General features: G+C 38.6%; 1 protein-coding gene across 1 annotated transcript in view; it reads left to right on the top strand.

Moving 5' to 3' along the window:
• Positions 1 to 27,917, top strand: part of LOC122799665 — a 1,990,791-nt gene that overhangs the window by 388,517 nt on the left and 1,574,357 nt on the right. The window contains exon 9 of the mRNA XM_044068913.1: positions 17,028 to 17,186. Within this exon, the coding sequence (XP_043924848.1) occupies positions 17,028 to 17,186 (159 nt within the window). The remainder of the gene's footprint in view (positions 1 to 17,027; positions 17,187 to 27,917) is intronic.

Here is a 27,917-nt window from a genome sequence, read left to right as displayed (position 1 = left end):
GGGAGGCTGGAGGATACTGATAAGTCAGGAGGGACAGGCTTGCAGTTCTTAATTACAAAGGTATCTCTTTCAGTAGTTTGACAGTGCATATCCTTATGTCCAGATGGCTTCCTGTTAAGACTAAGCATTAGGAAAGCTCTAACAGGTATTTGTCCATGTTAACAGAGATGCCTACAGAAAGACACAAGGGAAGTAAGTAACCTCTGGCTGACAGAATGGACTTCTTTTTTGCAGCTAGAAGTCCAATTATCCAGATATGAGAAAATGTAAATTCCCTTATATGGCAGATGAGTTGCAACTACTGCCATGCATTTGGTAAACACTCGGGAGGGGGGGGGGTGCTGTGGTAGGACCAAAGGGCAAGGCTCAGTACTGACAATGATTAGCTTCCATCTAGAAGATTATAATCCTTCTAGACTCCTTGGCAATTGTTTTATGTCTTTATATGGACATAAGCATCCTGAAGGACTATATAGCACATCCAGTCATTTTCCTATATACTGGGAAATGGTTTGCACTGTGACCATCAGAAATTGTCTTCTTTATATACTGTTTCAGGCTGCTTAGATCTAAAATGGGCCTGATGTCCTTTAACTTCTTTAGGGTCTGTAATAGACTCCAGACCATCTCTGGTCTGGTGGAACCTCCTGGGTGGCTCTTTTTTTGTAAGAGGATTTCAGTCTCCATTGCTGCTGCCCTGTTTTAATGGGGTTGTACATCTAGAAGGGGGCAGAGGGACAACATTTTTGCGATGGATGAACATGGGATCACATAGTATCTGGATATTGTGCTTTTCTTCCACTTGTCCTGCATGATGGCCTGAAACAGCCAAAGAGATCTGGGGAAATGCAGATGATAGGTGCATGATGAGAGGTGGAAAGGAGCTTGAGCAGTTGGAGAAGAGGTTGTTTGCCAGATTAGATCTGTAATATGAAATGGATGGACAGGATAATATAGGATCAAAGGATGCCTGTGCATATCAAATAAAATCAAAATTAGATACTGATATTATAGCACATAATGAGTAATCCATCCATCCGTCCACCCACAACTCCTTTTCCAATTTTTTGCCCATGAGGTCATCTACAGGCAAGGTTCACATCATTGGGTGGCTAGCCCTGACATATTTGTTCTTCACACTTAGACATGCACTTACACTTATGGCCAGTTTAGAGTGTCCAGTCTACCTAATGCATATCTTTAAAATGTGGGAGGAAACTGGAGCACCCAGAGGAAACCCATACAAACATGGGGAGCACATGTAGACTCCACACAAAAGACAATCTAGCTGAGAATCAAACTTGTGAACCTCTTGCTGTGAGGTGACAGTGCTATCTGCTGTAACCCTGCACTGGCCTACTGCTGAATAATACTTTGTAATCTAACAAAATGACTAAACCTAAGGGATTCATTAACAATTGCACTATTCTAAGAGCCCCCAAATTATCTACATCAATTTTTCATAAAATATTCCTACAGTTCAAGAAAATGAAAAAAGCATACCAGCCTCCTCACAGAAAGAAACAATAAGATTGGGCCATACAATCTATAGTTAATATAAAAAGAATTAAATGAACTAATTCCTCTATTTTTTATTTTTATCAGTCTACCCTGAGCATTTTCTCTCTTGATACGTCTACCCTTGATATTTGCTGTATTAGTAGACATCTTCCAAGAATTCATCTCTTGTAGTTTATGGGCTTTAATTATTATCTCTTATACAAACAGCTTCAAGAGGATATGCCAAATGTGCACTGATGCCTTGAATTATGACCAGTATTTGCCACATTCAAAAAGATTAACAGTGAATAACTGGAGACCAGAGTTATGAGCACTGTTTTTTCAGGATTTCACCCTCTTTCCTGTCAAGTCAGTGAACGTCAGTGTTAGCTAACAGTAATTCAGCTTTGACTTACACAATTTCATATTTACACAAAGATTTACAGGTGTGGGAAATAACACTTTTTATAGTGCCACCACCCCTCCCATCTTCTATAGTATCACACTGCCACCAGCCAAATCAGTCTGGGGCTCCAAGGTCACAATTACTGAACTCTCTTAAAATAAGACAACAGGATCATATCTGTTTGTGGTGGCTATAGCTAAACAGTCTCACTTGAAATGATGAATGCCAATATATTTTACCAGTTCTTTACAATTACCCTTATAAACTTTAATCAACCATCCACAAACTTTTATGCCTCAGTAATTTACTTAAAATTAAGCAAAGCACGGTCATAATTGACATACAGAAAACAAGCACCCCTGTACACTGAAATTCAAATAAATATTGATAAAAGTGCAATAATTTAAAAAATACTAAATACCATCTACCAAGCCCTGCACATATCTTCTGACTTAAAGATGACTGAAACTGGCCATGGCTAACTTGCACATTTACTCAGAAGTTGAAGAAATACATGTAAAACTGTACTGTTATGAGATCACTATGTCCTTGGGTGCCAGGCTGTCACTTTTATTCTCTCAATGTCCATGCAAGAGCTTTTCAGATTTCATTATTTGCTCACAGTCTTGGCCAAAGTTCAAAACACAAAAGAGTGATATTAAGTGGAGGACTGTTCTTAGTAGAAAGGTGAACATTAGTTGTTATAATCTAGTGGGATGTCTTGATGCTACTCAATATTACTAAATATTCAGCTAGCACTATTTTATTTTTTACAAGCATCCCCCTTCTGCATTTGGTCTAGATCCTGACTATTTCACTTCAAGCTAGATCTGCGTGTTAAAATCTGGGCTCAAAGGTCTGTCTTTACTTAAACAGTTTAACTTTTGTGGTAATACTGGTTCTATGACAGGAAGTAACAGCATATGAAGCACTAGCAGGTTTCCAGTACTGGCACTGATGATACGACCAACAAACCTTTGAGCTCCAGGAATTGCTACTAATGGAGGTGCAACTAGCTGGATAAGCACTCTCATTTTTATCTTTCTGCAATTTAATACTGAGGCACAGAGATACATGCTTACCACCCAAGAAGACTACAGCTAAATAAAAAGTTAATTCAAATACGTTTTGATTGTCCACTTCAGCTAAGTCCATTGCATTCATTGTTGCATCATCCCCAGTGGCTGCTTCCCTACCAAGTAATAGCTCATCTGAACCCTCACCATTCCCTTCTCTTAACATACCCACTTTGGAGATAGTGCTTCTAACTTCTATTAAACAACTGAAGTTCAAGGTGAACTCCAAGTTACATTACAAGTGCAAGTGCAGGAGACCATGTAGAAACTATTGATCAGTTGGCCCAGACTTTGATAGCTTGACTGCTGAGATGGAGCACCTGTTTTTTTTTCCTGCTGGGTTTTACTCAGTCTCAAAACAACTTGACCAAGAGTATATAAATCAATGCAATAATATCAGGATACTGGACTTGGCATGAAGGAGATGAGCAGAAAGTCATGCTTAAGGTATTGTAAGCTTGAATTCCAACCACACTTGGCCTTGAAATGACATCAGAATTGTTATTACAAAGGACACATCATTCATTAGCTCACCCCTCCAGAGCCTAATGCCTCCCTAGACCTGTCATTGTCTGTTTCCTATCTTACCAATAGAAAGAAAAAGTGGGGGAAGAAAGACATAATGTGCTTGCAGCAGAGGATTCAATTTGATAATTTCTCCAAACAAGCAGTTGAGAGAAGAATAGTCTTCCTGCCCCTGTTTAAGTTTCTCAGGGGAAATGGCCTAAAAACTGCAATTGTACATCCAGCCCATCTCAGAATGTTATTCTCCTATCGCAGCCCTCCTTGCGCCAGTGTACTCTCTGTTTTTACATAACCGTCCTCCCTCCCTTTCTTACACCCGACCTAAATTTCTCCCTTTCCTCACTCACTTCTTTGCTTTACCCTCTATAGATACGTAGCTCCTTTTTGTCCTGACCTTCTGTACAGTCTAGCTCCTTAGTAGTCCTATCTAGCCTGCCTCTCCTCCTACCACTCTATGGTTCATACCCCTCCCCCTTTTACCTGCTCCTGCCTCCTCTGCTTCCTCCCCTTACCACCTCACATCCTGCCCCAGGGCATATAGGGGGAGGCCTAGAGAGACGCCATCTTTTCTTTCTTGTTAACTGCCCTGGCTGCTGGCGTCCCTGACCTCAGTCAAGTGTGTGTTAGGTAAGTTACTGTCTGTATAAGTAGTGCTTTTTGATCGAGTAGGTAAGGCAAACTGTGGATTACTGACATAGTAGTAAGGTTTTTACCTTACCGTTCTACAGTATGAACATAGCGTACACTGGTGACTTGTAATGTATTGAACGAGTACTTTGTGTCTTTAAGTTATACACTCATCTTGCACCTTACTACCTTAGAGGTAGTCCTTGCTGGCAATTGTAGATGAACTGTTTCATGAATATTGTTGTTACAACTGTTGCAAATGAATGATTGTGTATGAATAAGTTGTTGCTGTCAGCTTTTCGATGAGTAAGGCTAGTGGGCTACTAAACGGGGACTCAATTGTGTATTGTCTCCCAGGTGGGTTCTTCACTTGCTTGTAGGTGCTTTTTAAATGCTTAACCCATCTACATCTGCTACCTTTTAGCTACATATATACAGAGCTCACTAGATTGGCTAGTGTTTAAACCTTGCATTAATCAGAAGTGCAGTAGCCTTTGGTATGCTTTAAGGCTGCATTTACGCCTTAGCACATTCTAAGGCAGTTACACTGTATCCGTTTAAACCTTGCATTAATCAGTAGCGTAGTGGCCTATTTGTAAGCTTTATGGCTGTATTTATGCCTTAGCACATTCTAAGGCTGTTACACTGTTCGCAACTCATTGCGTTCATGCCTGCATCATTTCCCTTACATTCATCAGTAGTGGAGTGGCCTTTGTAAGCTTTTAGGCTGCATTTATGCCTTAACAGATTCTAAGGTACTTACATTGTTTGCAAGCCATTGCGTTCATGCCTGCATCTTTCCCATGTACTAGCTGCTGCTTCCGCAAATCCCTTTGTAGTGTATGTAAAGGACTGTTGCAAAATTAGACTTTCTGTCCTCTATCCTGTTAGAGTAGCTTTTCAGCTCCTGGGGTAACCTTACCATAGCACGCTCCTTCAAAAGAGCACTATACCCTTCTTTCAGGTTTCAATTTATTTCCTGCGCAGTCTCTTAGCTCCCAGGGCTACCTCCCCTAAGTACGCTCACCTGTATGAGCGGTTTATGCCGGGGTATCCCGCTCTAGGTCAGCGCTTTAATATTAGCGGTATAAGCCCTACTTTTAATGCTTCATTCTTTTTCTTCTGATAAGACCTCTTTGGGAAAGAGTTGTTTTATCCTACGCTAAGGTTCACTCTCCATACTGTCTTCAAGCGTCTGGATGAACTCGCTCTACCTACGCCCTTCTGAGAGAGCGTTTTGTCTCATCTTGAGATACACTTGCAGTTTTGGGCTCCCGCACCTCCCTTCAAACGTAGTTATTTATCTCCCCCCAATCCTGTTAGCTGCCTTACACATATGCCAACTGTGATTAAATACTCTATCTTTGATTTATCCCCATGGGAATCGCATGCATAGTGGTCGTCACCTGTAAACCACCTAGGTGACTTGCTCAGTGCTTTTTGCAGGCCCATGTGCCCCTAATAGTAGTCTGTTATCTCCTGAACCGTACTAAATTGTTTTGGGCTATTTTCTAAAAGCTGTCAATGTTATTTATATGAACTGCCTCTTATTGTCTTCTGGGGCTATCTACTCAGTGGATATTATTCTAGTCACTGTATCGGTTTCTTTGTCAATACTAGGCAGATTTATTCAGTCATGTTTTACAAATGTTTTTTACAACCTACGGTGCCTAATGTGATTTTTCTTCAGTCGGAAATTGTATATGTTCTCTGATTTCCTGACAGAAATTAGCTGATACTGTTTTCTCTGCATTAGCTTGATTTAATATGATATGCTAAAGAGTATCTCATCAACTGTTCCTGTATTTGTTGAATTATGACTGCTAAACGTATGTCTTAATAGCCTTTGTTAATGCCTTATGATTGTTTACTGAGCTAATGTAATACTATTACTTTATTGTGTGCTTGTTGACATTAAGGGTTTGCTAGTACTGTTTTTGCTGCCCTCACTCCTAATGTCTATTGTATATTTAATTTCTGCCTAGCTTGACCCTCCTACACAGCAGGAAAGGACCCAATCTACCTTCAAGCTTATCCCAACGAGAGGTCATCCTACTCTGCTGACTCCATCTATAATTCCTTCCTGAATTAATCAGACAAAAAGAGTATGTTTCCTCCCTGGTCCATAACATTAAAGTGTACTTAGATATATCCTCACTGTAACCAATATTTCAGCCTAGTCTAACCTTCTGGATATCTCCTGAACCCAGCTTGATTTAATTTTAAGGCACTGAGTCAAATAACCAGCAGCCAGACCCTACCTGTTTTTGTACCTGCAGTGTATTCCTCTCCTGACTTATCTACCTGAGGCACCTTTAGCTATGACATCTTCTCACTTAACCTGCATTCTGTTCCCCAGGCACTGTTTGTCAACTTGCACGCTATTGCCTTTCCTCCAGCATTCCTAATTTAATTTGTACTACTTTCCTACCTGGTTTCTCTTTTTTCTCATCCTACCTTTTGCTTACCCTCCAAACTATTTTCCCACCCCTTTAGGACCTCCTCTCTATCCCTTTAGCCTTTCTTCTCTTTCTCCATCCATTCTATTCGCTTTATCTTTCATCCCATCTCCCTTTTCTTTAGTCACTTGAACTACAGAGGTCACTCAATACTTACCTGTGACTATTGCATTAGCCTCTGCCTTTCTTCCTCCTCACTGATTGACTCCAGGAAACTTTAATAACCTGCAGTAATTCCGGCCCGTTCAGCCTCTACGGGCTCACTCCGGCTCCCCTACCCTACCCCAATTCCCACCCACCCCCAGTGCTTCTACATTTATACTTCCTTTACCACATGGAAACACATCATCTGGGTGCTAACCATGGGGACTGATGCCATAAATTCTTGATGCCAAAATGTAGGACTCAGACTGAACTGCTCCTTCAACCTAACCATGTCTTCATTTTATGGTTATTAAGACTTTGTTGGATTTTTTTCCAACAGGCTACATAGCTGATTATTTAGTTGCACTGCACATTTAATATTATAAAAAATAATGCGTTCTGGATCTCTGAGATTTTGTGTGATCCATCTGCTGGCTCCTGTTGGTGCACTGACACCCTTGTTCAGCAGGATTCAGAGAGGGTGTCTGAGGATAACTATACCTCTCTACCTAAGGAGACACTTTATTTTGTACATAGCTAAATAGTCCATATTCATATATTTGACACTCTTGAATACTGAGTTTACTATGAAAATGTTGAAGATTGGGTCAGCGAACGTGGAAAGTCGAGCATGAGTTTGTCGACCTACATGTTGCCAACCATTAGGATATCGAGCTTACATTTCAGGGAATGCAAGTGTGCATTCGCTGATAGGAACTCGATGTTCTGAGTAGAGTCGCAGTACAGTGTGGATTGGGAGGTGTATCCCTTTCTTCACTGTAGTGCGATCTCAGAGTTAGAATATTTAATTTGTTGTATATGTTCTCTGATTTCCTGACAGAAATTAGCTGATACTGTTTTCTCTGCATTAGCTTGATTTAATATGATATGCTAAAGAGTATCTCATCAACTGTTCCTGTATTTGTTGAATTATGACTGCTAAACGTATGTCTTAATAGCCTTTGTTAATGCCTTATGATTGTTTACTGAGCTAATGTAATACTATTACTTTATTGTGTGCTTGTTGACATTAAGGGTTTGCTAGTACTGTTTTTGCTGCCCTCACTCCTAATGTCTATTGTATATTTAATTTCTGCCTAGCTTGACCCTCCTACACAGCAGGAAAGGACCCAATCTACCTTCAAGCCATCCCAACGAGAGGTCATCCTACTCTGCTGACTCCATCTATAATTCCTTCCTGAATTAATCAGACAAAAAGAGTATGTTTCCTCCCTGGTCCATAACATTAAAGTGTACTTAGATATATCCTCACTGTAACCAATATTTCAGCCTAGTCTAACCTTCTGGATATCTCCTGAACCCAGCTTGATTTAATTTTTAAGGCACTGAGTCAAATAACCAGCAGCCAGACCCCTACCTGTTTTTGTACCTGCAGTGTATTCCTCTCCCTGACTTATCTACCTGAGGCACCTTTAGCTATGACATCTTCTCACTTAACCTGCATTCTGTTCCCCAGGCACTGTTTGTCAACTTGTACGCTATTGCCTTTCCTCCAGCATTCCTAATTTAATTTGTACTACTTTCCTACCTGGTTTCTCTTTTTTCTCATCCTACCTTTTGCTTACCCTCCAAACTATTTTCCCACTCCCTTTAGGACCTCCTCTCTATCCCTTTAGCCTTTCTTCTCTTTCTCCATCCATTCTATTCGCTTTATCTTTCATCCCATCTCCCCTTTTCTTTAGTCACTTGAACTACAGAGGTCACTCAATACTTACCTGTGACTATTGCATTAGCCTCTTGCCTTTCTTCCTCCTCACTGATTGACTCCAGGAAACTTTTAATAACCTGCTGTAACCCGCTCCGTTCACCCTACGGGCTCACTCCGCTCCCCTACCATACCCCCAATTCCCACCCACCCCCAGTGCTTCTACGTTTATACTTCCATTGCACACCCCTTCCTGTTTCTTCCCCCTATCACAATCACTGATCAATTCTCAGCCACACCCCCACTCTAACAACATCCTAGCCAAATTATTATTAAGATAATTGCCAAAATCTTTCCCTTCATTCTCAGCATAGAACCACTTTTCAGTATAGCAATACCTGTACAACCTCCTTTTACCTATCTTTATTAACCCTGATCTCACCCAAACCACCTCATAAAACTTTCTACTCACTACTTCCCCTATACTTTCACACCAGTTTTATCGCCTTCCCTCATACTTCCATATTTTATCTCTCTCCATTGACTACTACCAAATCTATATTCTACCTATGGATCCAAAACATAAATCAGTTTATTCTTACCTTCTACTCATAACGTCAACTCTTGTAGCTCTCTCTATACCTTACACTCTAACCTCCCTTGAACAATTCTCCTTTCTAGAACACTATCCCTTCCAACAAACTCTCCCTATTTCCCTAAGTTATACTTACAAACATAGTAATATAACCAGTACCTCCACATACCTACTTCCTAAAAACCACAGATCAACCCACATAACCTACTCCCATATTAAAAGAACCATTCTCAATATCTACAAAATTCTTAAGTGGATCCAGTATCCTCAGAAATACCCTCTATTAGCCGGCAATATTCATCCTAACCCCGGTCCTAATACTAATATATTCAGTCTATCAAATAACTCATCAACACCTATTAATACTACTATTAATAGATCATCAAACTCCCTTCTGATAGCACACCTTAACATCTGTAACATTAATAATAAAATTACATACCTTCATGCACTCTTACAAACGCATTCCTTTGACATACTCTGCATCACAGAGACATGGCTAAAACCCACTACCCTTGACCAGGAAATTATCCCTCCAGGGTACGATATCCTTAGAAATGACCGTAAAATCAAAAAAGGTGGTGGAGTAGCCATTCTGTACAAATCAGGACTCCAAGTTAGCACCTTTGACATGCAACTACCAATTACACACAATACTGAAATCCTAACTGCCAAGCTAGAAATAAACAATTCCAAATCCATTTATGTTATCTGCATATATCTCCCCCCAGGAAACAATATAAATACTCTTGAAAACATACTTAATCACCTCTCCACTAAACTACCTCAAGAAACCATTGTTCTAGGAGACTTTAATATAGACTGGATAACCTGCTCTCTGCCCAATCCTACCAATCACATAAATCTTCATGGATTCTCTCAAATTATTACCACTCCTACCAGAATCCATAAACCAAGCAATAAAGCAACCAACTTAGACTGGATCCTTCACAATAGCCATCATAATACCTACAATTCAGGAACCCTTCCAGACGATATTAGTGACCACATGATAACCTATGTTATTAGGGATAAAACCCATTGCCCAAATTTTCATAATATTATAACCCACCGCTCCAAAAGTTTCTTCAATCCTCAGTCCTTCCAAAATGAACTCAAAGCATGTGATTGGTCTCCCTTGCTAAATCTTGAACTAGATGAAGCAGTGACCTTTTTCAATACAAAATTCCTTCAAATCCTAGACTCCCATGCCCCACTTCGATCCTCCCACCGAAAGTCCAAAATTGCCCCCCTGGCTAACAAAAGAAACTAGGCAAAAGATCCTCCTCAAAAATAAAATTTGGAACAAATGGAGAACCTCAAAAAGTCCAACTGATCATCTTCACTTCAAACAGCTAAGAAATGCCACCAAGAAAAACATTCTCAGAGACAAAAAAGACTATTACTTTCAACTCCTTCAAACCCATAAAGCACAACCTCAAAAATTCTGGTCAGGCATTAACAAACTGCTACAGCCAGGACACTGTAAAACTCCTTCACCTTCTGGATTCCAAAATAACCCCAACCTGATTCCAAATGCTTTCAATAACTACTTTACTGAAGCCATTCTAAACCTTGCCAACTCAATACCTTCTAACACCACATCACCTCTAAACAACCCTAATCCTACAATTCCCACTTTTCATATACAGCCTGTTCCTACATCCATCATTTCTAAACTCCTCCAAAAACTTAGACCCTGCACCCCTTCTGCTGATTGCCTTCCAGCAGAATTCCTGCAACTAGCAGCTAAATCCATTGCCTACCCCATCTCCATCCTTATAAACAGAACTATCTCTGAAAGTAAAATCCCATCCATATGGAAAGTTTCCCATATCATCCCCCTACACAAAGGTGGCACATCTACTGAACTATCAAATTTTTGGCCAATAGCCTTACTCTCACCAATTGCTAAAATAATGGAAAAATGTATACACAACCAACTACTAAACAACCTTATCCATAATAATCTACTTGCCAACTGCCAACATGGTTTTAGACCATTCCACAGCACAACAACCGCCCTATTATCCTTTGCTAACTCTATTAATGAAAATCGTAACAACAATACTTTTTCTTCTGCTCTATTTATAGACCTTTCAAAGGCCTTCGACATGGTGAACCACAACTTACTCATTGAAACCCTGAAAGCCCATTTACTTGACTCATAATCAATTCATTGGTTTAAATCCTATCTTGAAAACAGACAGCAGGCAATCCTTTGGAATAATACTCTTTCTTCTTCCCTCCCTGTGAACATAGGAGTACCTCAAGGCTCTATTTTAGGTCCTCTTCTCACTATTTATTAACAACCTACATACCAATATTCCACAAGCCACTTGCATCCAATATGCAGACGACTCAACATTAATTTGCACTGCCAAATCCATAAACTCTCTCCAACTCCAGACCCAAACAGTACTAAACAGTGTTGAAAAGTGGTTCATGCAACACCGCCTCCTTCTGAACCCCAAAAAAACAAAATTACTACTCTTTGCTCCTACCCCTAAGTCATCTCCCCCAAACTTCATAGTAACCTCCAACAATGGCACTAATATAGTCCCTGATACCACAACCCGCTTACTGGGAGTTACAATTGACAACACCCTCAGCTTTGATGACCATATTAACTCAGCAATAAAAACTGTCAACAAAAAATTAGGATCACTCTATAAAATCAAACCCTTCCTCACCCCCCCAGCAAGACTTACTCTTGCTCAGACCCACCTTTCCTCTACCCTCTTCTATGCTTCTCCAATTTATACTAATCTATCTAGAAATAACATTAATAAACTGTCCACCTGTTATAATAACATAGCTAGATTTGCTACCTGTTCCCCCTATAGAACTCACCATTGCCAAAACCTCAAACAACTGGGATGGCTTGAACTGCATAATAAGCTTCTCTATCAGCAACTTGCTATAACTCAAAAAATCCTCTATCACCCCAATAATACACCAATCCTCACTAATTTGATCACCCCCTACAAAAATCTCTCTACACTTCGCTCAGCAAACAAACTCCTAGTGTCTACTGTCAAATCAAACAACAAAGCAAGGGGACTCAGTCTTCACCAATACAGTGGGAAAAAGTTGGAATCAACTTCCAACTGAACTTACCTCACTTGCTTCCACTCAACTATTCAAAAGGCATCTTAAAGAATATCTAAAGAACCACTGGCTTTGTCCCTGCTCCAAACCTGACTGATTACACCTAATATACAAACATTTACAACACAATTTGGTTCCTAATGCTCTTTCTACTATAGCATCCACCCCCTAATCTTACATTCCCTCATCTTCTAAAAAAAAAAAAATTATTAAACACATCTACTTTCTTTAGGGTTTTTCACAAAGTATTTTTATCTCATCTCACTTTTACTGTATGTTACTAATTTATATTGTGAATATGTATACTGTAATATTGCACATTTGTCTCTGTAACTGGTTGGAGCTTTTCTCCCCGGGCCTCTACTGAAAATGGACATATATCCAGTTAGACTAGCCCAGTCAACAAATGTAAAATAAAATAAAATAAATAAAAATAGTAAACCTTGAATACTGTCATATATTTGATGCCCTTGAATGCTTTAAAATGTTTTATTTATGTGTTACTTAGTTAGCAATGCCTGATATAATTTTTCTGGCTCACCTGATAAGGATACTTTTTGTGTTGTGATAAGTCACCTAAATAAATTTTGAGATGTATGGAGCAGACCGTTGCAAAGGAATCGTTGAAGAGGAACTGCTTAATCCTAGTTTTATAACTGTAGATGAAGTTAGTTAGTATCACTGTCAATGGTATAAATTTCCCTGTCAAATTAACTCAGCTATGTATGTAGATTAAGTTCCACTCTTGTGACATAACTGCCCTTTAGGAGACCCATCTGCCCTATCAGGAGTCTTTTAAATTAACTTTGATCTCTTTCCTTTGCTTGTCCCTTTGCAGAATGTAAGGTGGTCACCATATTGACAAGAAGGGGTTTCCTCCAAATTCATCTCCTGAATATTTTTGCACTTTCTGGGGTGAAGTAGCTGGTGTAGTAATGAGAACTGAGAATAGACTATGAGCTATAGTCACTGTTTATGTTCACCTCACTGCTAGTGTTCATGTGATGAATCATATTTGCCATTTTGTCCGGGATAAAATCAGAGGATCCCTTATACTCTTAGGGAACTTTAACTGTATAACTGACTCCCTCAATGCCTCAGCAACTCATCCTTTTTCTCTGTCATCCCCAGCAAAGTGTTTTGAAACTTGAACTGCTGAAATGTTCCCGCATGACATAATGAGACAAGCTAACTCCACAGTCAGACAGTATAGCCATTATTTATCAAGGTTTCATGCATCCAGTAGGATAGACAGGATCTATATAGATTCAGAATTGCTGAAGCCCCTTTCCTTATATAGAGTGGCAACTGTCCTTATTTGGACCAAGACATCATACTGTGTGATTTTCTGGCCAGGAACCAGACTCTGCCTAAATTATGGTGGCTTCCTTCATATTGTACCAGGCATCCACATTTTGTCACTTAATTCAAACAATTCAGGAATTTACTGAAGCTCATTCTCAAGATCTATATTATATTTTTTCCTCTAACAGATTTGTTTGTTTTTCAATTGAAATGTACAGATTATAGGTCACAGTAAAGGTGGGAAAAGTTTTGAAATGATTTGTTGTGGTCTCATTTTTTTTATATCACAAAGACCTGGCATTTTAACAGAGGTGAGTAAACTTTTTATATCCATTGTACATACCTGCTCTAGTATAGTTAATTTCTTTTCTTCTTTACTGTTGTATACTAAATTTGCTTTGTGCACAATACTAACTTTCTGTAATTCCCTATTATCTATTATAGTCTGTAAACCTTACCTAAAAGTCTTTTAATGTGTATGATATTATCTATTATACTCTGTAAACCAACCTTTACTTTTTAATGTATATATTATTATCTGTATGATTGGAGCTTTTCTTCCCGGGCCTCCGCTGAAAATGGACATGTATCCAGTTGGATTATCCCAGTCAAAAAATGTAAACTAAACTAAATAAATAAATATTTATAACCCTGGATCTTTTTACACCAGATAATACAGAAGACTTAGTTATTTATGATATGTCCCCATAGTCTAGAACACTCCCTCATATTTCATATAATGCTCCTTGCAGCTAAAAATACAATTACAAGGTGCTGGAAGTGCAATGTTCCTCCATCCATAGCTAAATACAGAGAAACCATTACAGCTATATATAGGGCAGAGCTACAAATAACTAGGAAAAAGGATAAAGAGCATATTTCCTTACCAAACAGTCTTCCTGGAGTGAAGGATTGGGGAACTTATCTGATGAGTACAATCATTGAGGGCTGTCAGGGGCACATTGCAGTCTTCACCTCCCTGGTGAGCCTCTATGTTCCCCTTTATTGTACTCAGTTTAGTGTTGTATCCTTTTTCTTTTTGCCTCTTTAAAACTTTTCATCCTAATCATACTCCTTTCAATAGTGGCTGCTAGTTAGTATTGAAGCTTAGTGTTTCTTAAGTTACATTGAATGGTATCATTTTACGGATTAACTTTTCATACATTAAATTGCTTAGTTTCTTCAGCATTTCATTGTAAGTCAGTGATAGATGACTATTTTTTATTTGAATTTTGAACAGACACACACACACACACACACACACACACACACACACACACACACACACACACACCTGAAAGACATGACATACTCCCAAACCTTCATATCCTCCAAGGATAAAGGCTAAAATGAGTTTCCCCTTTTTGTTTTTGTATTATACCCCTGCCACTTTGTTTGAATTTATGGCAGTAACATCCTGAATGAGGCAGTTGTGGAAAGGCTGTAGTGTAGGAAAGACAGCTATCATCTCCAACTTGTTTTTCTGAAAATTGGCCTCTGCCAGTGAACCAATGAATACACCCTGCGCTTTCTTTCCCTAATAATGTCACCTCCAGTGCAGAGTAGACATGTCCATGATGATGGTCACTGAAGAAGTAGACAGATGAAAGGGGATGTCTAGAGTCAGATTTGAGGTGTGACACCACCAGCAAGGATGTGACTTGCTCACTCTGGAAAGCCTGACTGAGTGTGAAGCATAACTTGATGATTGGTTCCACTGAGTTCTTAAAATTAATTGTAATACTTGATAAAATGCACGTTGTTCCAAAAATGCAGATGTTGCCACAAGGTCAAGACTTTTCAGAAGTGAACTTACTGGGGAAACATTTCACAAATGGAAAAAAAAGAGTAATCATGTATTAAGACTGCAAAGTTTGCAAGTATCCATGTTAAACAAAACATATCACTGTATCGCACTTCAGTCCCGTAACTGGCTAGAGCTTCCTTATCTTTTAGTGTACACTCATATTAAGATTGCCGGCAACATTCTTTATAGCCCTGGCAGATGTCCTTTCACACCAGCCAGTTATTTGACTGGTATTCACCCCACTTTACTTGCTTAACCAACACTTAATGTTTACTTAAAAATCTAAAATGATAATGGTGACTGTGTATACCCTGTATACAGTGCTAAACTGTGTAACATTCTCCCAACAAACATCAGAAATATCTCATCCACTGTCTAAAAACACTTTGAAACCATACCTGTCAACAAAATGGTCCTCCACTTGTAACACCTCCCTTACTAAGCTCCCTTCTTATCCTAATCATTTCTCATCTATATTTTAAAATCTCAATGAAATCATAGCTGGCAGCCAAACAACCCTACTCTTGTACCACCACCATTACTATGTCCCCTTCTTAAGCAGCCAAATAATTGAAGTATCATAAAATCACCACACTTTTTCACCCATTCATATTTGTCAAGTGAATGATTGGATGGATAAAACATGAATGTGCTTCATTTGTTGTCCGTGTACTGAAATTTCAGCATGATTTTATGCATAAACTGTAAAATAATGCTGAATGTTCTTTACATATGTGTAACTTTAACACATTCTAAGTACTGTATAGTTTACTTAACATGGGGGAACAACTGTTAAACTATATATATGTGTTATGTAGTATATTATTATTAACTATCGTGCTAACTGCCTGTGAAAAAGTATGTAATGTGGAGCTTTTTACCCCCTTCTCTGCTGAAAATGGGCTTTGTCCAGTCAGACTTGCTTGGTAATCAAAGTCAAACAAGTAAATATATATATTTTTAAGAGAGGTGGAGGTAATAGTAAATGTCTCTGAGTACAACATTTTATTTATTTATTTGGTTACCAGGAAAGTCCGACTTGGAACAAGCCAATTTTCAGCAGAGGCCCGGGGAGAAATGAAATGGAAGTCTATACCTCTTTTGAAAGTAGTTAATGTAGCCGTTCAACATAAATAATTAGGGAATGATGCACCCAGTGTATAAATGCTAAGTCTTTTCCCCCATGTTTAGTAACAAACAAGCATAGTTTTGAGGATTTCACTCTAAATGCCAGTGAATCCAAATTAGGGTGACAAAGGTCCATTAGGCAACTGCTGCAAAATACAGATATAACATTTATTTCTCATTATGAGTAGATTTTAAAACTTGTATTTTAAATGCATTTTGGCCTCCTTTGGAGAAAAACATTGGTTGCCACTGGTGACTTTTCTCAATCTCAGATGCAAGGAGTCAGTCCTGACCCCCTCTGACTTAATCCAAGATAATACCACTATCTGAGAAGACACTGAGGCATCTTTTAAAACTTAATTGTTAAATCTGAAACTGTAAATACCATGTTGCATGTCAGAAATGAGAGAAGATAGGTACAATCTAATATGATAAGCAACTAATTGTTAGACCAAATGCTACTCTAGTTGTCCAGGGGAGGACCAGTCATAATGTTGTGACTTATTAGTAGGCTATATGGTTCTGCGTTTGTCAAGGGGATGTTAATGTATACTATATTGATATGTCAGCTGTGTGAGTATTGTTTTAAAATGTGACTCATGAAAGACTGACCAGTATGAAAGGCATGTATCTGCATTTTCTAACTGAAATTCACTGCTGCTCATATTATTAAATTAGGTTTCAGATCCGGACCAAGCAATGGGTGCACTTCGAGAGCATGGTGTAGCCGTATTTGAACCATATCCAATACAGTCCTTTGCTGTAACATCTCATCAGTTTGGTCAGCAGACTAATGAAATCTGGAAGAACATCTATGGCATAGGAGTTGTGAATCAGGTACAGCAAAAAACAAAGTTTGGGTCTTAGTACTAACAGATTGTAAGGAAAAAAATGAGTTACTGTATTGGTTGCATTTGCCTAAAGAGTGTAGTTACTTTAAAACATAGTTGCTGTTATTCCATCTTTACTAAGACAACTGATTTTTGAATGTGAGTCACATACATCACTGCACATAAGTGACTTGTGCATGGGCAACACTCCTCTCCTTTTAAAGTTGTATGTAATGTAAAAAGAAAATATATACAGGCAGATTAGTTTAAAGCATACATCTGAGGCTACTTTCCATATGCACTTCACTAATCCAAGATTGACATTACTGAATCGGGCCTCACATACATAATTGCCATTTTGGTATCATGTCTTTAGTATAATGTTCATTGTATATCATAAGGTTCGTTACATTAGGAAGTCGTATATATTATATTACTTTGCATTTACATAATGGCAGAAGGCAATGCTAAGCCTTTCTATTACTTTGCATTTACATAATGGCAGAAGGCAATGCTAAGCCTTTCTAGTCTGTCCTTTTAAGTGCATTTAACATTCTTCCACCCTTCCATCCCTACTTTCCTTCTTATCCTTTTGCTACCTATCCTTCGCTATCTTAAATGCCTGTGGCTTGTCTCTCCAGCACCTATACTGGTAGTCCATTCCATTAGGTTTACAACCCTCTTTGTGAAAAGTCACTTTTGGTTAACAAGAAAGTAGTTAGTCCCTATAATCTGATGATCTACTGTGTGCACTCTTCCTTACCACTCTGTCCTTCCTATTTAGGTTGACCCCTTTTCATCTTCCCAACATGATCTTGTGTACCAGTGTCATACACCCCTTCTCTCTTCTTGTCTCAGTTGAAAACAGTTGTAGTCATGTAGCTTGTGGGCCTATCTCGTCCTCCATTCCATGGTTACTTGTCATGGCTTTTTTCTGGAATCATTTCAACAGCTTGATCTTCTTTTCCTTATATTTATTTATTTACTTAACATTTGTTAACTGGGAAAGTCCGACTTGGAATGAAGCCAATTTTCAGCGGAGGCCTGGGGAGAAATGCTCTAGTCGCATGTCTTTGTAACATGGGAGGAAACTGGAACACCCGGAGGAAACCCACACGAATGCAGGGAGGACATGTAGTCTCCACACAGAAGGCACTCTAGATGAGAATTGAACCAAAGAACTTCTTGCTGTGAGGCGACGTTACTGCTGCACCACTGTGCCCTCTGTATATGCCCTCCCAAAATGCACAAAGTTCTCGAGGTGTGGTGTGAAGCTGTAGAGTGGAAGCATTACCTGTTTTCTTTTGGAAGCTATCCCCAGTGGATACATCCCAATATTCTGTTCTTTGACTCTGCTGCTGGTAGTTCACTTCATTTGTAATTAGCACTCCCAGGTTTTTTCTTATTCTGTTGCTTTCAGTTCTGCTTTCCAGTTGATGCTTCACAACAGGGTTGTTGTGGTCTAAGTGCAGTTTTTTGCACTTGTTTATACTGAACACCAAATGCTTCCTTTCTAGTCAACTGTTGAGCCCTTACAAATTTTTGCCTAGAATCTTCTCCTGCTCTCCACTGCTGTACCTGTCTCTGCATCACCAGCAAAGAAGATGATCCTGTTCTCTGCTCCTTTGGACATGCTTGGGACAAACACACTTGAATACTGGAGCCAGAACAGACCTCCTGTGCTATTCCACTTGTTCAGTTTTCTAATTAATGATATTGTTCCTATAACCACAACACTGTCCGTCAACATATAATCATGCAGCTTTCCAGTTCCTTGGTCTTGGTGGTACACCCAACCCATCCAGTTTTCCTTTCAGCCTTCCATGTAGGACTGAGTTAAAAGCCTTGCTGAAATCCAGGTACTTTGTCTGCTGATACTTCCTTGACAACTTGTCCTGTAACCCAATCATAAAACTGGATTAGATTTGTCATGAGCCCATGCTGGTTGCAGCCCTGGAAATTACTGTCCTCTGAAAAATGCTACCAGTGTTTCTCTCAAGATTCTCTTTGTGGGATTTCCTGCCACTGTAGTCAAGCTAACAGGCCAGGACTTTCCATGATTATTCCTGTGCTTCCTCATATAATTGTCCCATACTTTCTGTTTTGCAGTTCTCTGCCACTTCTGCACTGATGACTCATCTCATGAAGATCTACAGCCAAGAATTTGCAAAGACACTGGCCAAATTTCTGAAGGCTGTGGGAGGTAGCTCATTGTGTTGTATAACTCCTAATTGCAGCCAGTTCTCCCTCCATTTACTCCCTCCCCCTCTCTCTCTTTATTCTGGTTTCTGTTCACTGTTTTCCTCATTCTGCCCTGCCTCCCTCCCAACATGGCACCCTTCCCCTGTTCTCCATTGTGATGACAATCAAAGCATTCACTTGTTCCAAACCTTCTGTGATCTCTCCTATTTTTGTTCAGCTGAGTGAGCTCTGTCTCTCCCTTCTTTTTGCCGTATAGCTAAAAGAGACATTACTTTGCTTTGTGATTCTTCTGCTGACTCTCTTTAAGTTTTTGCCTGTCACTTTCACCTTCTTTGTTTCCTTTCTACTAGTCTGTTGTATTGTGCATTATCTATTGCCCTACTCCTTCATCTCTACCTCCTGTAGACCCTATCTTTACCCTCTTACTAGCTTCACATTCATATGCAGCCACACTAGCCTTCTTTTTTATGCCTTTCTACCTCTTCCTCACACACTTGTTCATAACACTGACTACTCCAGCCCAACCAATTCCCTCAGATTGATTACTCAATTTGATTCTGTTCTCCTAGGTCATCTTCTACCACCTCCCTCACCACAGCATAATCTTCTAAAATCCCCACACCATTGTCTTTCTCTTTTTATTATTATCCTTCCCACAACTCTAAACCACATAATTGCATGATAAGTATTGGCTAGCAGTGTTTTATGCTGGACATTTATGATACCTCCAGTTCTGTTTTGAATTCTGCCCTTTTCAATATTGTCCTGCACCACCCAGCTTAACCACTCTTAGTAAAATACCTCAGTCATATCCCACTCCTAGTCTCATGGCAGATTTTGATCCCTCATAATTATTACCCACTTCCTCCTACCCAACTCCATTACTGTCTCCTCCACTTTCTCATCATTCTGTGTTGTACCTGGGGACACAGTGCCCTCTATCACTGTAACAGCCCCCCCCCCCACACACACACACTTTCCCTTCCTGTACCTTAACTTCTAGAGCACTTGACTTAGCTTCTGACCATGGTTATGCCATTACCTCTTCCTGGTTTGGTGTTCTTCCTCCTCCCTGATCTTACATTTATGTATTTTGTTATATCAACATATATCTTCCTGATCTACCTATATTATTTAGTTTCTTTGGTTAACCGAGTATGCAAACTTGTCTGCAGACTTTTTTTTCAGTCATGACCTAGGCCGGTAAGGTAAGTACAATGAACAGAACAGACATCAGAATATAGACATTGCTAAATTTATAATAGTAAACCAAACAGCAGAATATAAACATCACTAATAAGCCTTCATAAAGTGAACATTGTTGCAAGCATAAAGATTGCAGCACAATATAAGTGTCACTAATGAAGTAATAATGTACACATACACAGTAGGTTAATATTAGCAATAAAGACTGATCCCATGGGGACATTAGCTTCTCCAACGTGTAATGTGGGAAGAGTTATAGCAACAGGAATTGCCATTGTGTGTAGTACTGCACACTATGTATGTTCTAGTACATATTCATATAGTTGAAAAATGTTAAAAATAGGAGATATGAACTTTTTCAGTATGTTTAAGTCTAAGCTGAGCAAACTGCACTTGGTCTGCCCTCAGAATTACAAATGTTTATATACATCTTCATAAGCAGAATAAGGTTAGTAGTTGCTAATGTTTAATTCTGTACATCACTTAAACAAATGGAGAAAGTAATATATATTGAAGCTCAGACTGATTTTTACTACATTATATAAAGTTAGGTAAGCAAACTGTGTACATTTATATATATATATATATATATATATATATATATATATATATATATATATATCTATACACACACACACAGTGGATATAAAAAATGTACATACCCCTGTTAAAATGCCAGGGTTTTGTGATATAAAAAAATGAGACCACAATAAATCATTTTAAACTTTTCCCACCTTTAATGCGACCTATAAGCTGTACAGTTCAATTGAAAAACAAACAAATCTGTTAGGGGATTAAATATAAAAAATAAAAAACGTACAACACACTGGTTGCATAAGTGTGCACACCCTTAAACTAATACTTTGTTGAAACACCTGTTGATTTAATTATAGCATTCAGTCTTCTTGGGTAGGAGTCTATCAGCATGGCACATCTTGACTTGACAATATTTGCCCACTCTTCCTTGCAAAAGCACTCCAAATCTGTCAGATTGTGAGGGCATCTTTTGTGCACAGCTCTCTTCAGGTCACACCACAGATTTTCTATTGGATTTAGGTCTGGGCTCTGACTGGGCCATTCCAATACTTTAATTTTCTTCTGGTGAAGGCAGTCTTTTGTTGATTTGGATGTATGCTTGGGGTCATTGTTGTGCTGAAAGGTGAAATTCCTCTTCATCTTTCTAGGAGATGCCTGAAGGTTTTGGGCCAAAAGTGTCTGGTATTTGGAACTGTTCATAATTCCCTCCACCTTGACTAAAACCCCAGTTCCACCTGATGAAAAGCAACCCCAAACCATGCTACTGCCACCACTATGCTTCACCGTGGGGATGGTGTTCTTTTGGTGATCGAAGTGTTGTTTTTGCGCCAAACATACCTTTTGGAATTGTGGCCAAAAAGTTCAACCTTGGTCTCATCAGAACATAACACATTTTCCCACATGCTTTTGGGAGACTTGATGTATTTTGTAAATTTTAGCTGGGCCTGGATGTTTTTCTGTGTAAGTAAAGGCTTCCGTCTTGCAATCCTACCCCATAGTCCAGACAAATGGAGAATATGGGAGATTGTTGTCACATGTAGTACACAACCAGTACTCGCCAGAAATTCCTGCAGCTTCTTCAGTGTTGCTATAGATCTCTTGGCAGCCTCCCTGACCAGTTTTTGTCTTCTCTTTTCATCAATTTTGGAGGGGCATCCAGTTCTTTGCAACATCACTGTTGTCCCACATTTTCTCCATTTTTTGATGACTGTCTTCACTGTGTTCCATGGTATATCCAATGCTGTGGAAATATTTTTGTACCCTTCTCCTGAGTGATACCTTTCAACAGTGAGATCCCTTTGATGCCTTGTAAACTCTCTGTGAACCATGGCTTTTGCTGCAGTAGTCAACAGAGTAAATGTCAGGAAAATCCTACTAGGACAGCTGAACTTTATTTAGGGTTAATCAGAGTCTCTTTAATTGATGGCAGGTGTGTGCCCAAGAAGACTGAATGCTGTAATTAAATCAAAAGGTGCTTCAACAAAGTATTAGTTTAAGGGTTTGCACACACAACAAAGGATAAGGGTGTGCACACTTATGCAACCAGCATATTGTAAGTTTTTTATTTTTTATATTTTTCCCCTAATAGATTTGTTTGTTTTTCAATTGAATTGTACATGTTATAATTCAAATTAAAGGTGGAAAAAGTTTTGAAATGATTTATTGTAGTCTCATTTATTTATATCACAAAAACCTGGCATTTTAACAGGGGTGTGTACAGTATGCATGTATATATATATATATATATATATATATATATATATATATATATATATATATATATATATATCTATATGTATGTATATATATATATATATATGCGTGTGTGTGTATTTTATATATATATATATATATATATATATATATGTATGTATGTATATATATATATATATATATATATATATATATATGTATATATCTATATATATATATATATATATATATATATATATATACACATATATGCACACACACATTAGTTTGCATTTATAGTGCAGATACTGATGTCTGTTGCAAGAATAATTGAGTTATATCTTGAATAAACGTAAACTGGAGACAAGTTATCATGGTGTCTGATATTTGGCCTCCCTAAACTGTTACACTTGGGAAAGCGTCTTCGGTAGTAGCCAGTTTGTATAGGGATCTCCCTAGAGATATAGCTTCAAATCCCCCATGAGGATAGGTTTATTCCCTTCAAGATAATCTGTTTCTTAGGGTACAATGTAGTTATGTAATAATTTTTAGGTACGAGTATTTAAGACTAACATGACTGTAGCTGACCTGGTAAGCAGTGACATTTTGAGACTGTGTTGTTGCATATTCTAACCTGGACAGATATGCACTTACTGCAACCGTTAAGTCTTTTTTTAATTTCAGTAAGTTGCAGATTTTATAAATAACCTTTAGATGAGTCAGTACTTTACTATTATTTCTGTGTTGGGAGGAAAGAAAAGATTAGCAACAAATAATTCCTAAATATTTCTTGGACATGGTTACTTAGTGAGGAAGATCCATTGGTGGTCAGATTGTGATACAGGTTGCATTCTTGAAAAGGTAGGGGAAACCAAACAATATTACCTTACTTTTTGCTGCGTTAAGTATAAGTTAATTTGCTGTAAACCAGTTTCATTCTACCTTCAGGTCTCTTGCAGTGCCTTGGAGATAGACTATAAATGTTTGTTCAGATTTGGTAATCTTGGTGTAATTTAAATAACAAAGACAATTTAAATGGGAACCCAAGACAAGTCATTGATAAAAAGTGAGAATAAGAGTGGGCCTAATACAGTACAAAGACTCCCAAGGATATGGAGCCTGTTTCTGTTTGCATACTTTGACCAATTCTCTCATTGTTCTATCTGACAAACAGTTTTTAAACAATAGATTTACTTTTTTACAGAAACCATAGGAGAATTCTTTTTATAATAGTTTGATATGGACCACTGTCTCAAATGTATAATTCACCTTTAGAAAAATAGCACTGGTAAGCAGCCCATAGTTCATATTATTGTAAATTTGTCTGGAAAGAAACTATATTGCAACAAGCATACAGTAATTCAGGTGAAAGCATTGTTGTTGTTTAATATATCATATTTGATAATGTAATCAAATACCTCATTTGATCATATATTATTCTTTCCAGAATTTTAGCTAGTGGACAATGGTTTACAATGTCTCAAAAGTCATGTATTTTCAAGATGAGGAGACTCTGGGTAGAGGAATAATCAGTGCATGCTTAAAGCTGTGTGGGGTAGAGCACATCCTAAATGTAAGGCTGTAAATGTAAGCAAATGGCAAACTAAAATATAACTTCCAAGTTTTAAGAGTTTATGGTGGATTGTGTGAAATTCATGCTTGTAGGTACATTTGAGGTTCTTTAAATGACTTTGGACTTGTAATGTTGGGATTTTTATGTAGACTACTGTGTCTTGCCAGTATTTATGTAGGTTAGTGGAAGATGGAACAGTCTAAGTGCTGTTCAACATGGGTACTGTGATACTGAAAGGAAGCAACACTTATGTGTAGGTACCTTCATATCCTATCCCCCTCATGTCACTTGTCCATTTTTCTTATAACACCAATGTTCACCTAACCCTCCAGCATCACTGCTTGCAGCAAACCCAGCTTCCTACCCACATTCCTTGCAATGTAGAGCATGGCTACCTAACTATGTTCCAAGCCCTACTTTTGGATTCATTTGCTATATTATCCCCATCTTTTTTGCCCTCTGTCTATTGCTTTACACTTACCACCTGTTCTGTCACCAATTCCACCTTCCATCTTATTTAAAGCTCTTAACTGTAGGCCCTGTCAGTAATTTAACTCTACTCCAAGTGCAAAATACTTTTTGTTTTAATGCATCTTTTTAGTGTGCAAACAGTATGAAGTCAAAAAAATCTTACCTTCTCAGCACATCTGCAAGATAGTTATTTTGATGGAACAGTAACTGTACCAGCCAAATAAGTACTCCATATCTTCCTGTTAAAATCAATGGGAAATGTAACCAGGATGTGAGAGGTCATGCCATTTATTAACATAATTTCTCACCTCTTCCCCACTAACATAGTAAAAGAATATGAACAGCCAATCTGTGTCATATTACTATGCATCCTAACCACCTGTATTCCATTGCTGTCAGCCAAAATAATCTCAGTTTTTTTTGCAACAATCTCTAATCAAATGATTACGTGAGTAGAAATTACAGGGAGGTAAAGATACTAGAATCTTCTAGGATGAATTTCTCTTGCAGGTATATGGGTTTTTGGGGGGTAGGAAACCAGATAGATATATGGGCAGCAGTAACAGCAGATGCTGTCTACAGCAGAATGCAGTTTTTTTGTACTTGCCTACATTACTAATAGTAACAGCAGATGCTGTCCACAGCAGAATGCAATTTTTTTATACTTGTCTACGTTACTGGGATTGACATAGAGTTTAGATGCCATGGAACAGCAACTTGAAATAAATTACTGTGGCTGTGTTTTCACCACTTTTGGCTGTCACACATTGCATGTGATCACCAGAAGTAGCTGTTTTGGGGGGACAGTCTGTGAGAGAAAGCCAAAGACAGTTAATCTAATCATAATAATGTGATCATTGCTTTAGCTTGATGGGGATGGGGAAAGGAGCACAGTGTGTGAAAGATAAAAGCTGAAATGCATTTCTGTGATCATTTGTTCTTTCATTTTTCTGGCAGGAAACCAGATAGAGCTACAGTCAGTGGTAATAGTGCACACTGCCCACAACACAATCTGCATATATATATTTATTTATAAATTACTTTTACTTCAGTCAACACCGGAATGAGTACCCTATAGCTGCATGTAGAAATACATAACTTTGTATGTTCACTATTTTTGGTAATATCACATTATAGGTAATTGCCTGAAGTGGGTATTTATTTGAGAGGCTGTGTGTGGATGAAAGCAAATGATGGTTAGCGTAATCACAATAAGGTGATTTTTTCTGTGGTTTGGTGGAGGGTTGGGACATTGTATAGTGTATCAGCACTACAAGTACAAATGTATAACTCCAATCATATTTTTCACTTTATATCACACCCTGATAGCGTGGAATACAGAAGGTGGCTATATTTTGGAAGGGAAGACAGAAATAGAGTTTTTGTAAAATTACAGGACAGACTGTGGCGATCACGTAATCTAAGGGTAGTGTTTGTGCCTTTGTAAGCTGGATGAAATATATTGCTGAAGCCCTATACCTTTAACTTTCTTCATAATCACTCTTCAGAAATGTAGGAAATGTAACAGTAAACCAGTATAGAAATGAGGGCAATCTTGTTTCTTCACTTTTCCTTGACCTTTCTAAAGCATTGGACACAGTGTCCCACCAAAAGTTCCTCTTTGAACTTGCAACACAAGGTCTCACTTACTCCTCCCTCTCCTGGTTTCACAGTTATTTATGCAGTCATCAGCAAGCAACTAAATGGCATAAAAAACTTTTAACATTTCAACCAGTCTCTGTTGGTGTTCCCTAAGGGTCATCACTCAGCCCCTTCTATTAAATATTTTTCTAAGGAAACTTCATACCGCTAGAATACTTGCCACTCTCATACAATATGCCAATGACTCAACCCTTTTAGGTTCATAGGATGATACTAGGTTATTGGCCCAGGGGCCCTTATAAGCCTAGCTAAGAATTTTGCCCATGTTCCCTCAAAGTAAGCACCTGTTTCCCCTGTCCAGCAGAGACACAGGTGGGATCCCAGAGGTATATTTTCTGTTTCCCATCCAGTTGTCCAGGTTCCTCTTAAAGAGGGCTAGAGAGGTACTCTGCTTGACATGGAGAGGGAGTCTATTCCACAGACGGGGGAGTCTTTAGGACACAAATCTATCCTGCCTGTTGGAGCAAAATTACAGGATATCACTCAAAAATCATTTACTGACATTGAAATATGGCTAAAAAATTCTAACTTGCTGCTTAACAACAAAACCCCCAAACATATGCTATTTAATCCAAAACAACACCTTAATCAGAAACACACATTTCATATTACGTCAAGTAATAGGTTCATAGGTTCATAGGTAGGTACTAGGCTATTGGCCCTAGGGCCTGTATAAGCCTAGCCAAATGGTACCCTGGCTTTTGCCACCCAAGAAAATTATTTTCCTGTGCACCTGTCAAGCAGAGCCACAGAAGTGATCCCCGGGGTGAATTTCCTATCTCCCATCCAACCATCAAGATTTTTCTTGAACAGTGCTAATGAGGAGCTTTGTTTGATATAGATAGGTAGTTTGTTCCAGAGTATGGGAAGTCTCTGAGACAGGAATCCATCCCTCCAGCATGTTCTGTTTATTGTGGTGACAAGGTTTAGGTCCCTAGAGCGTGTAGCTTGGATGGATTGGGATTTCTTTACGTGGAGCATGTCCAACAGCTCTGGGTTTGATATAGCTTTGTATGTTAGGCAGAGATTGCCTCTGAGTAGGCGATATGCGACAGAGTAAAGCTGGAGTTTTTTGAGACGGTCTGCTTAGTGCATCTGTTTGAGGCCAGTAATCCTCTTTGTGAGGTATTTCTGTGGCCTTTTCAGTTGTTGTAGACGTCTTGTGAGGTACATACCAAAAGGGGTGTTGTACTCTATAATGGGTCTAATGAGTGATGAGTAGAGGGGAACAATGACCTCTTTTTTCCTGGATGAGAAACCTTTTGTGATGAGGTGTGCCACGTAGAAGGATTTCCAGAGTACTGACTAATGATACAGAAATAGAAACCATAAGCCAAACTAAACTATGTAGAGTCATAATAGATGACAACCTCAGACTTGATTACCACATACTTC

Source organism: Protopterus annectens, chromosome 1.part0 (assembly GCF_019279795.1).
Source record: "Protopterus annectens isolate FY-2018-M chromosome 1.part0, PAN1.0, whole genome shotgun sequence".
NCBI classification, from domain to species: domain Eukaryota; kingdom Metazoa; phylum Chordata; order Ceratodontiformes; family Protopteridae; genus Protopterus; species Protopterus annectens.
The sequence above is the reverse complement of the archived record's forward strand: the minus strand, read 5'-3'. Positions and strand labels throughout refer to the sequence as shown.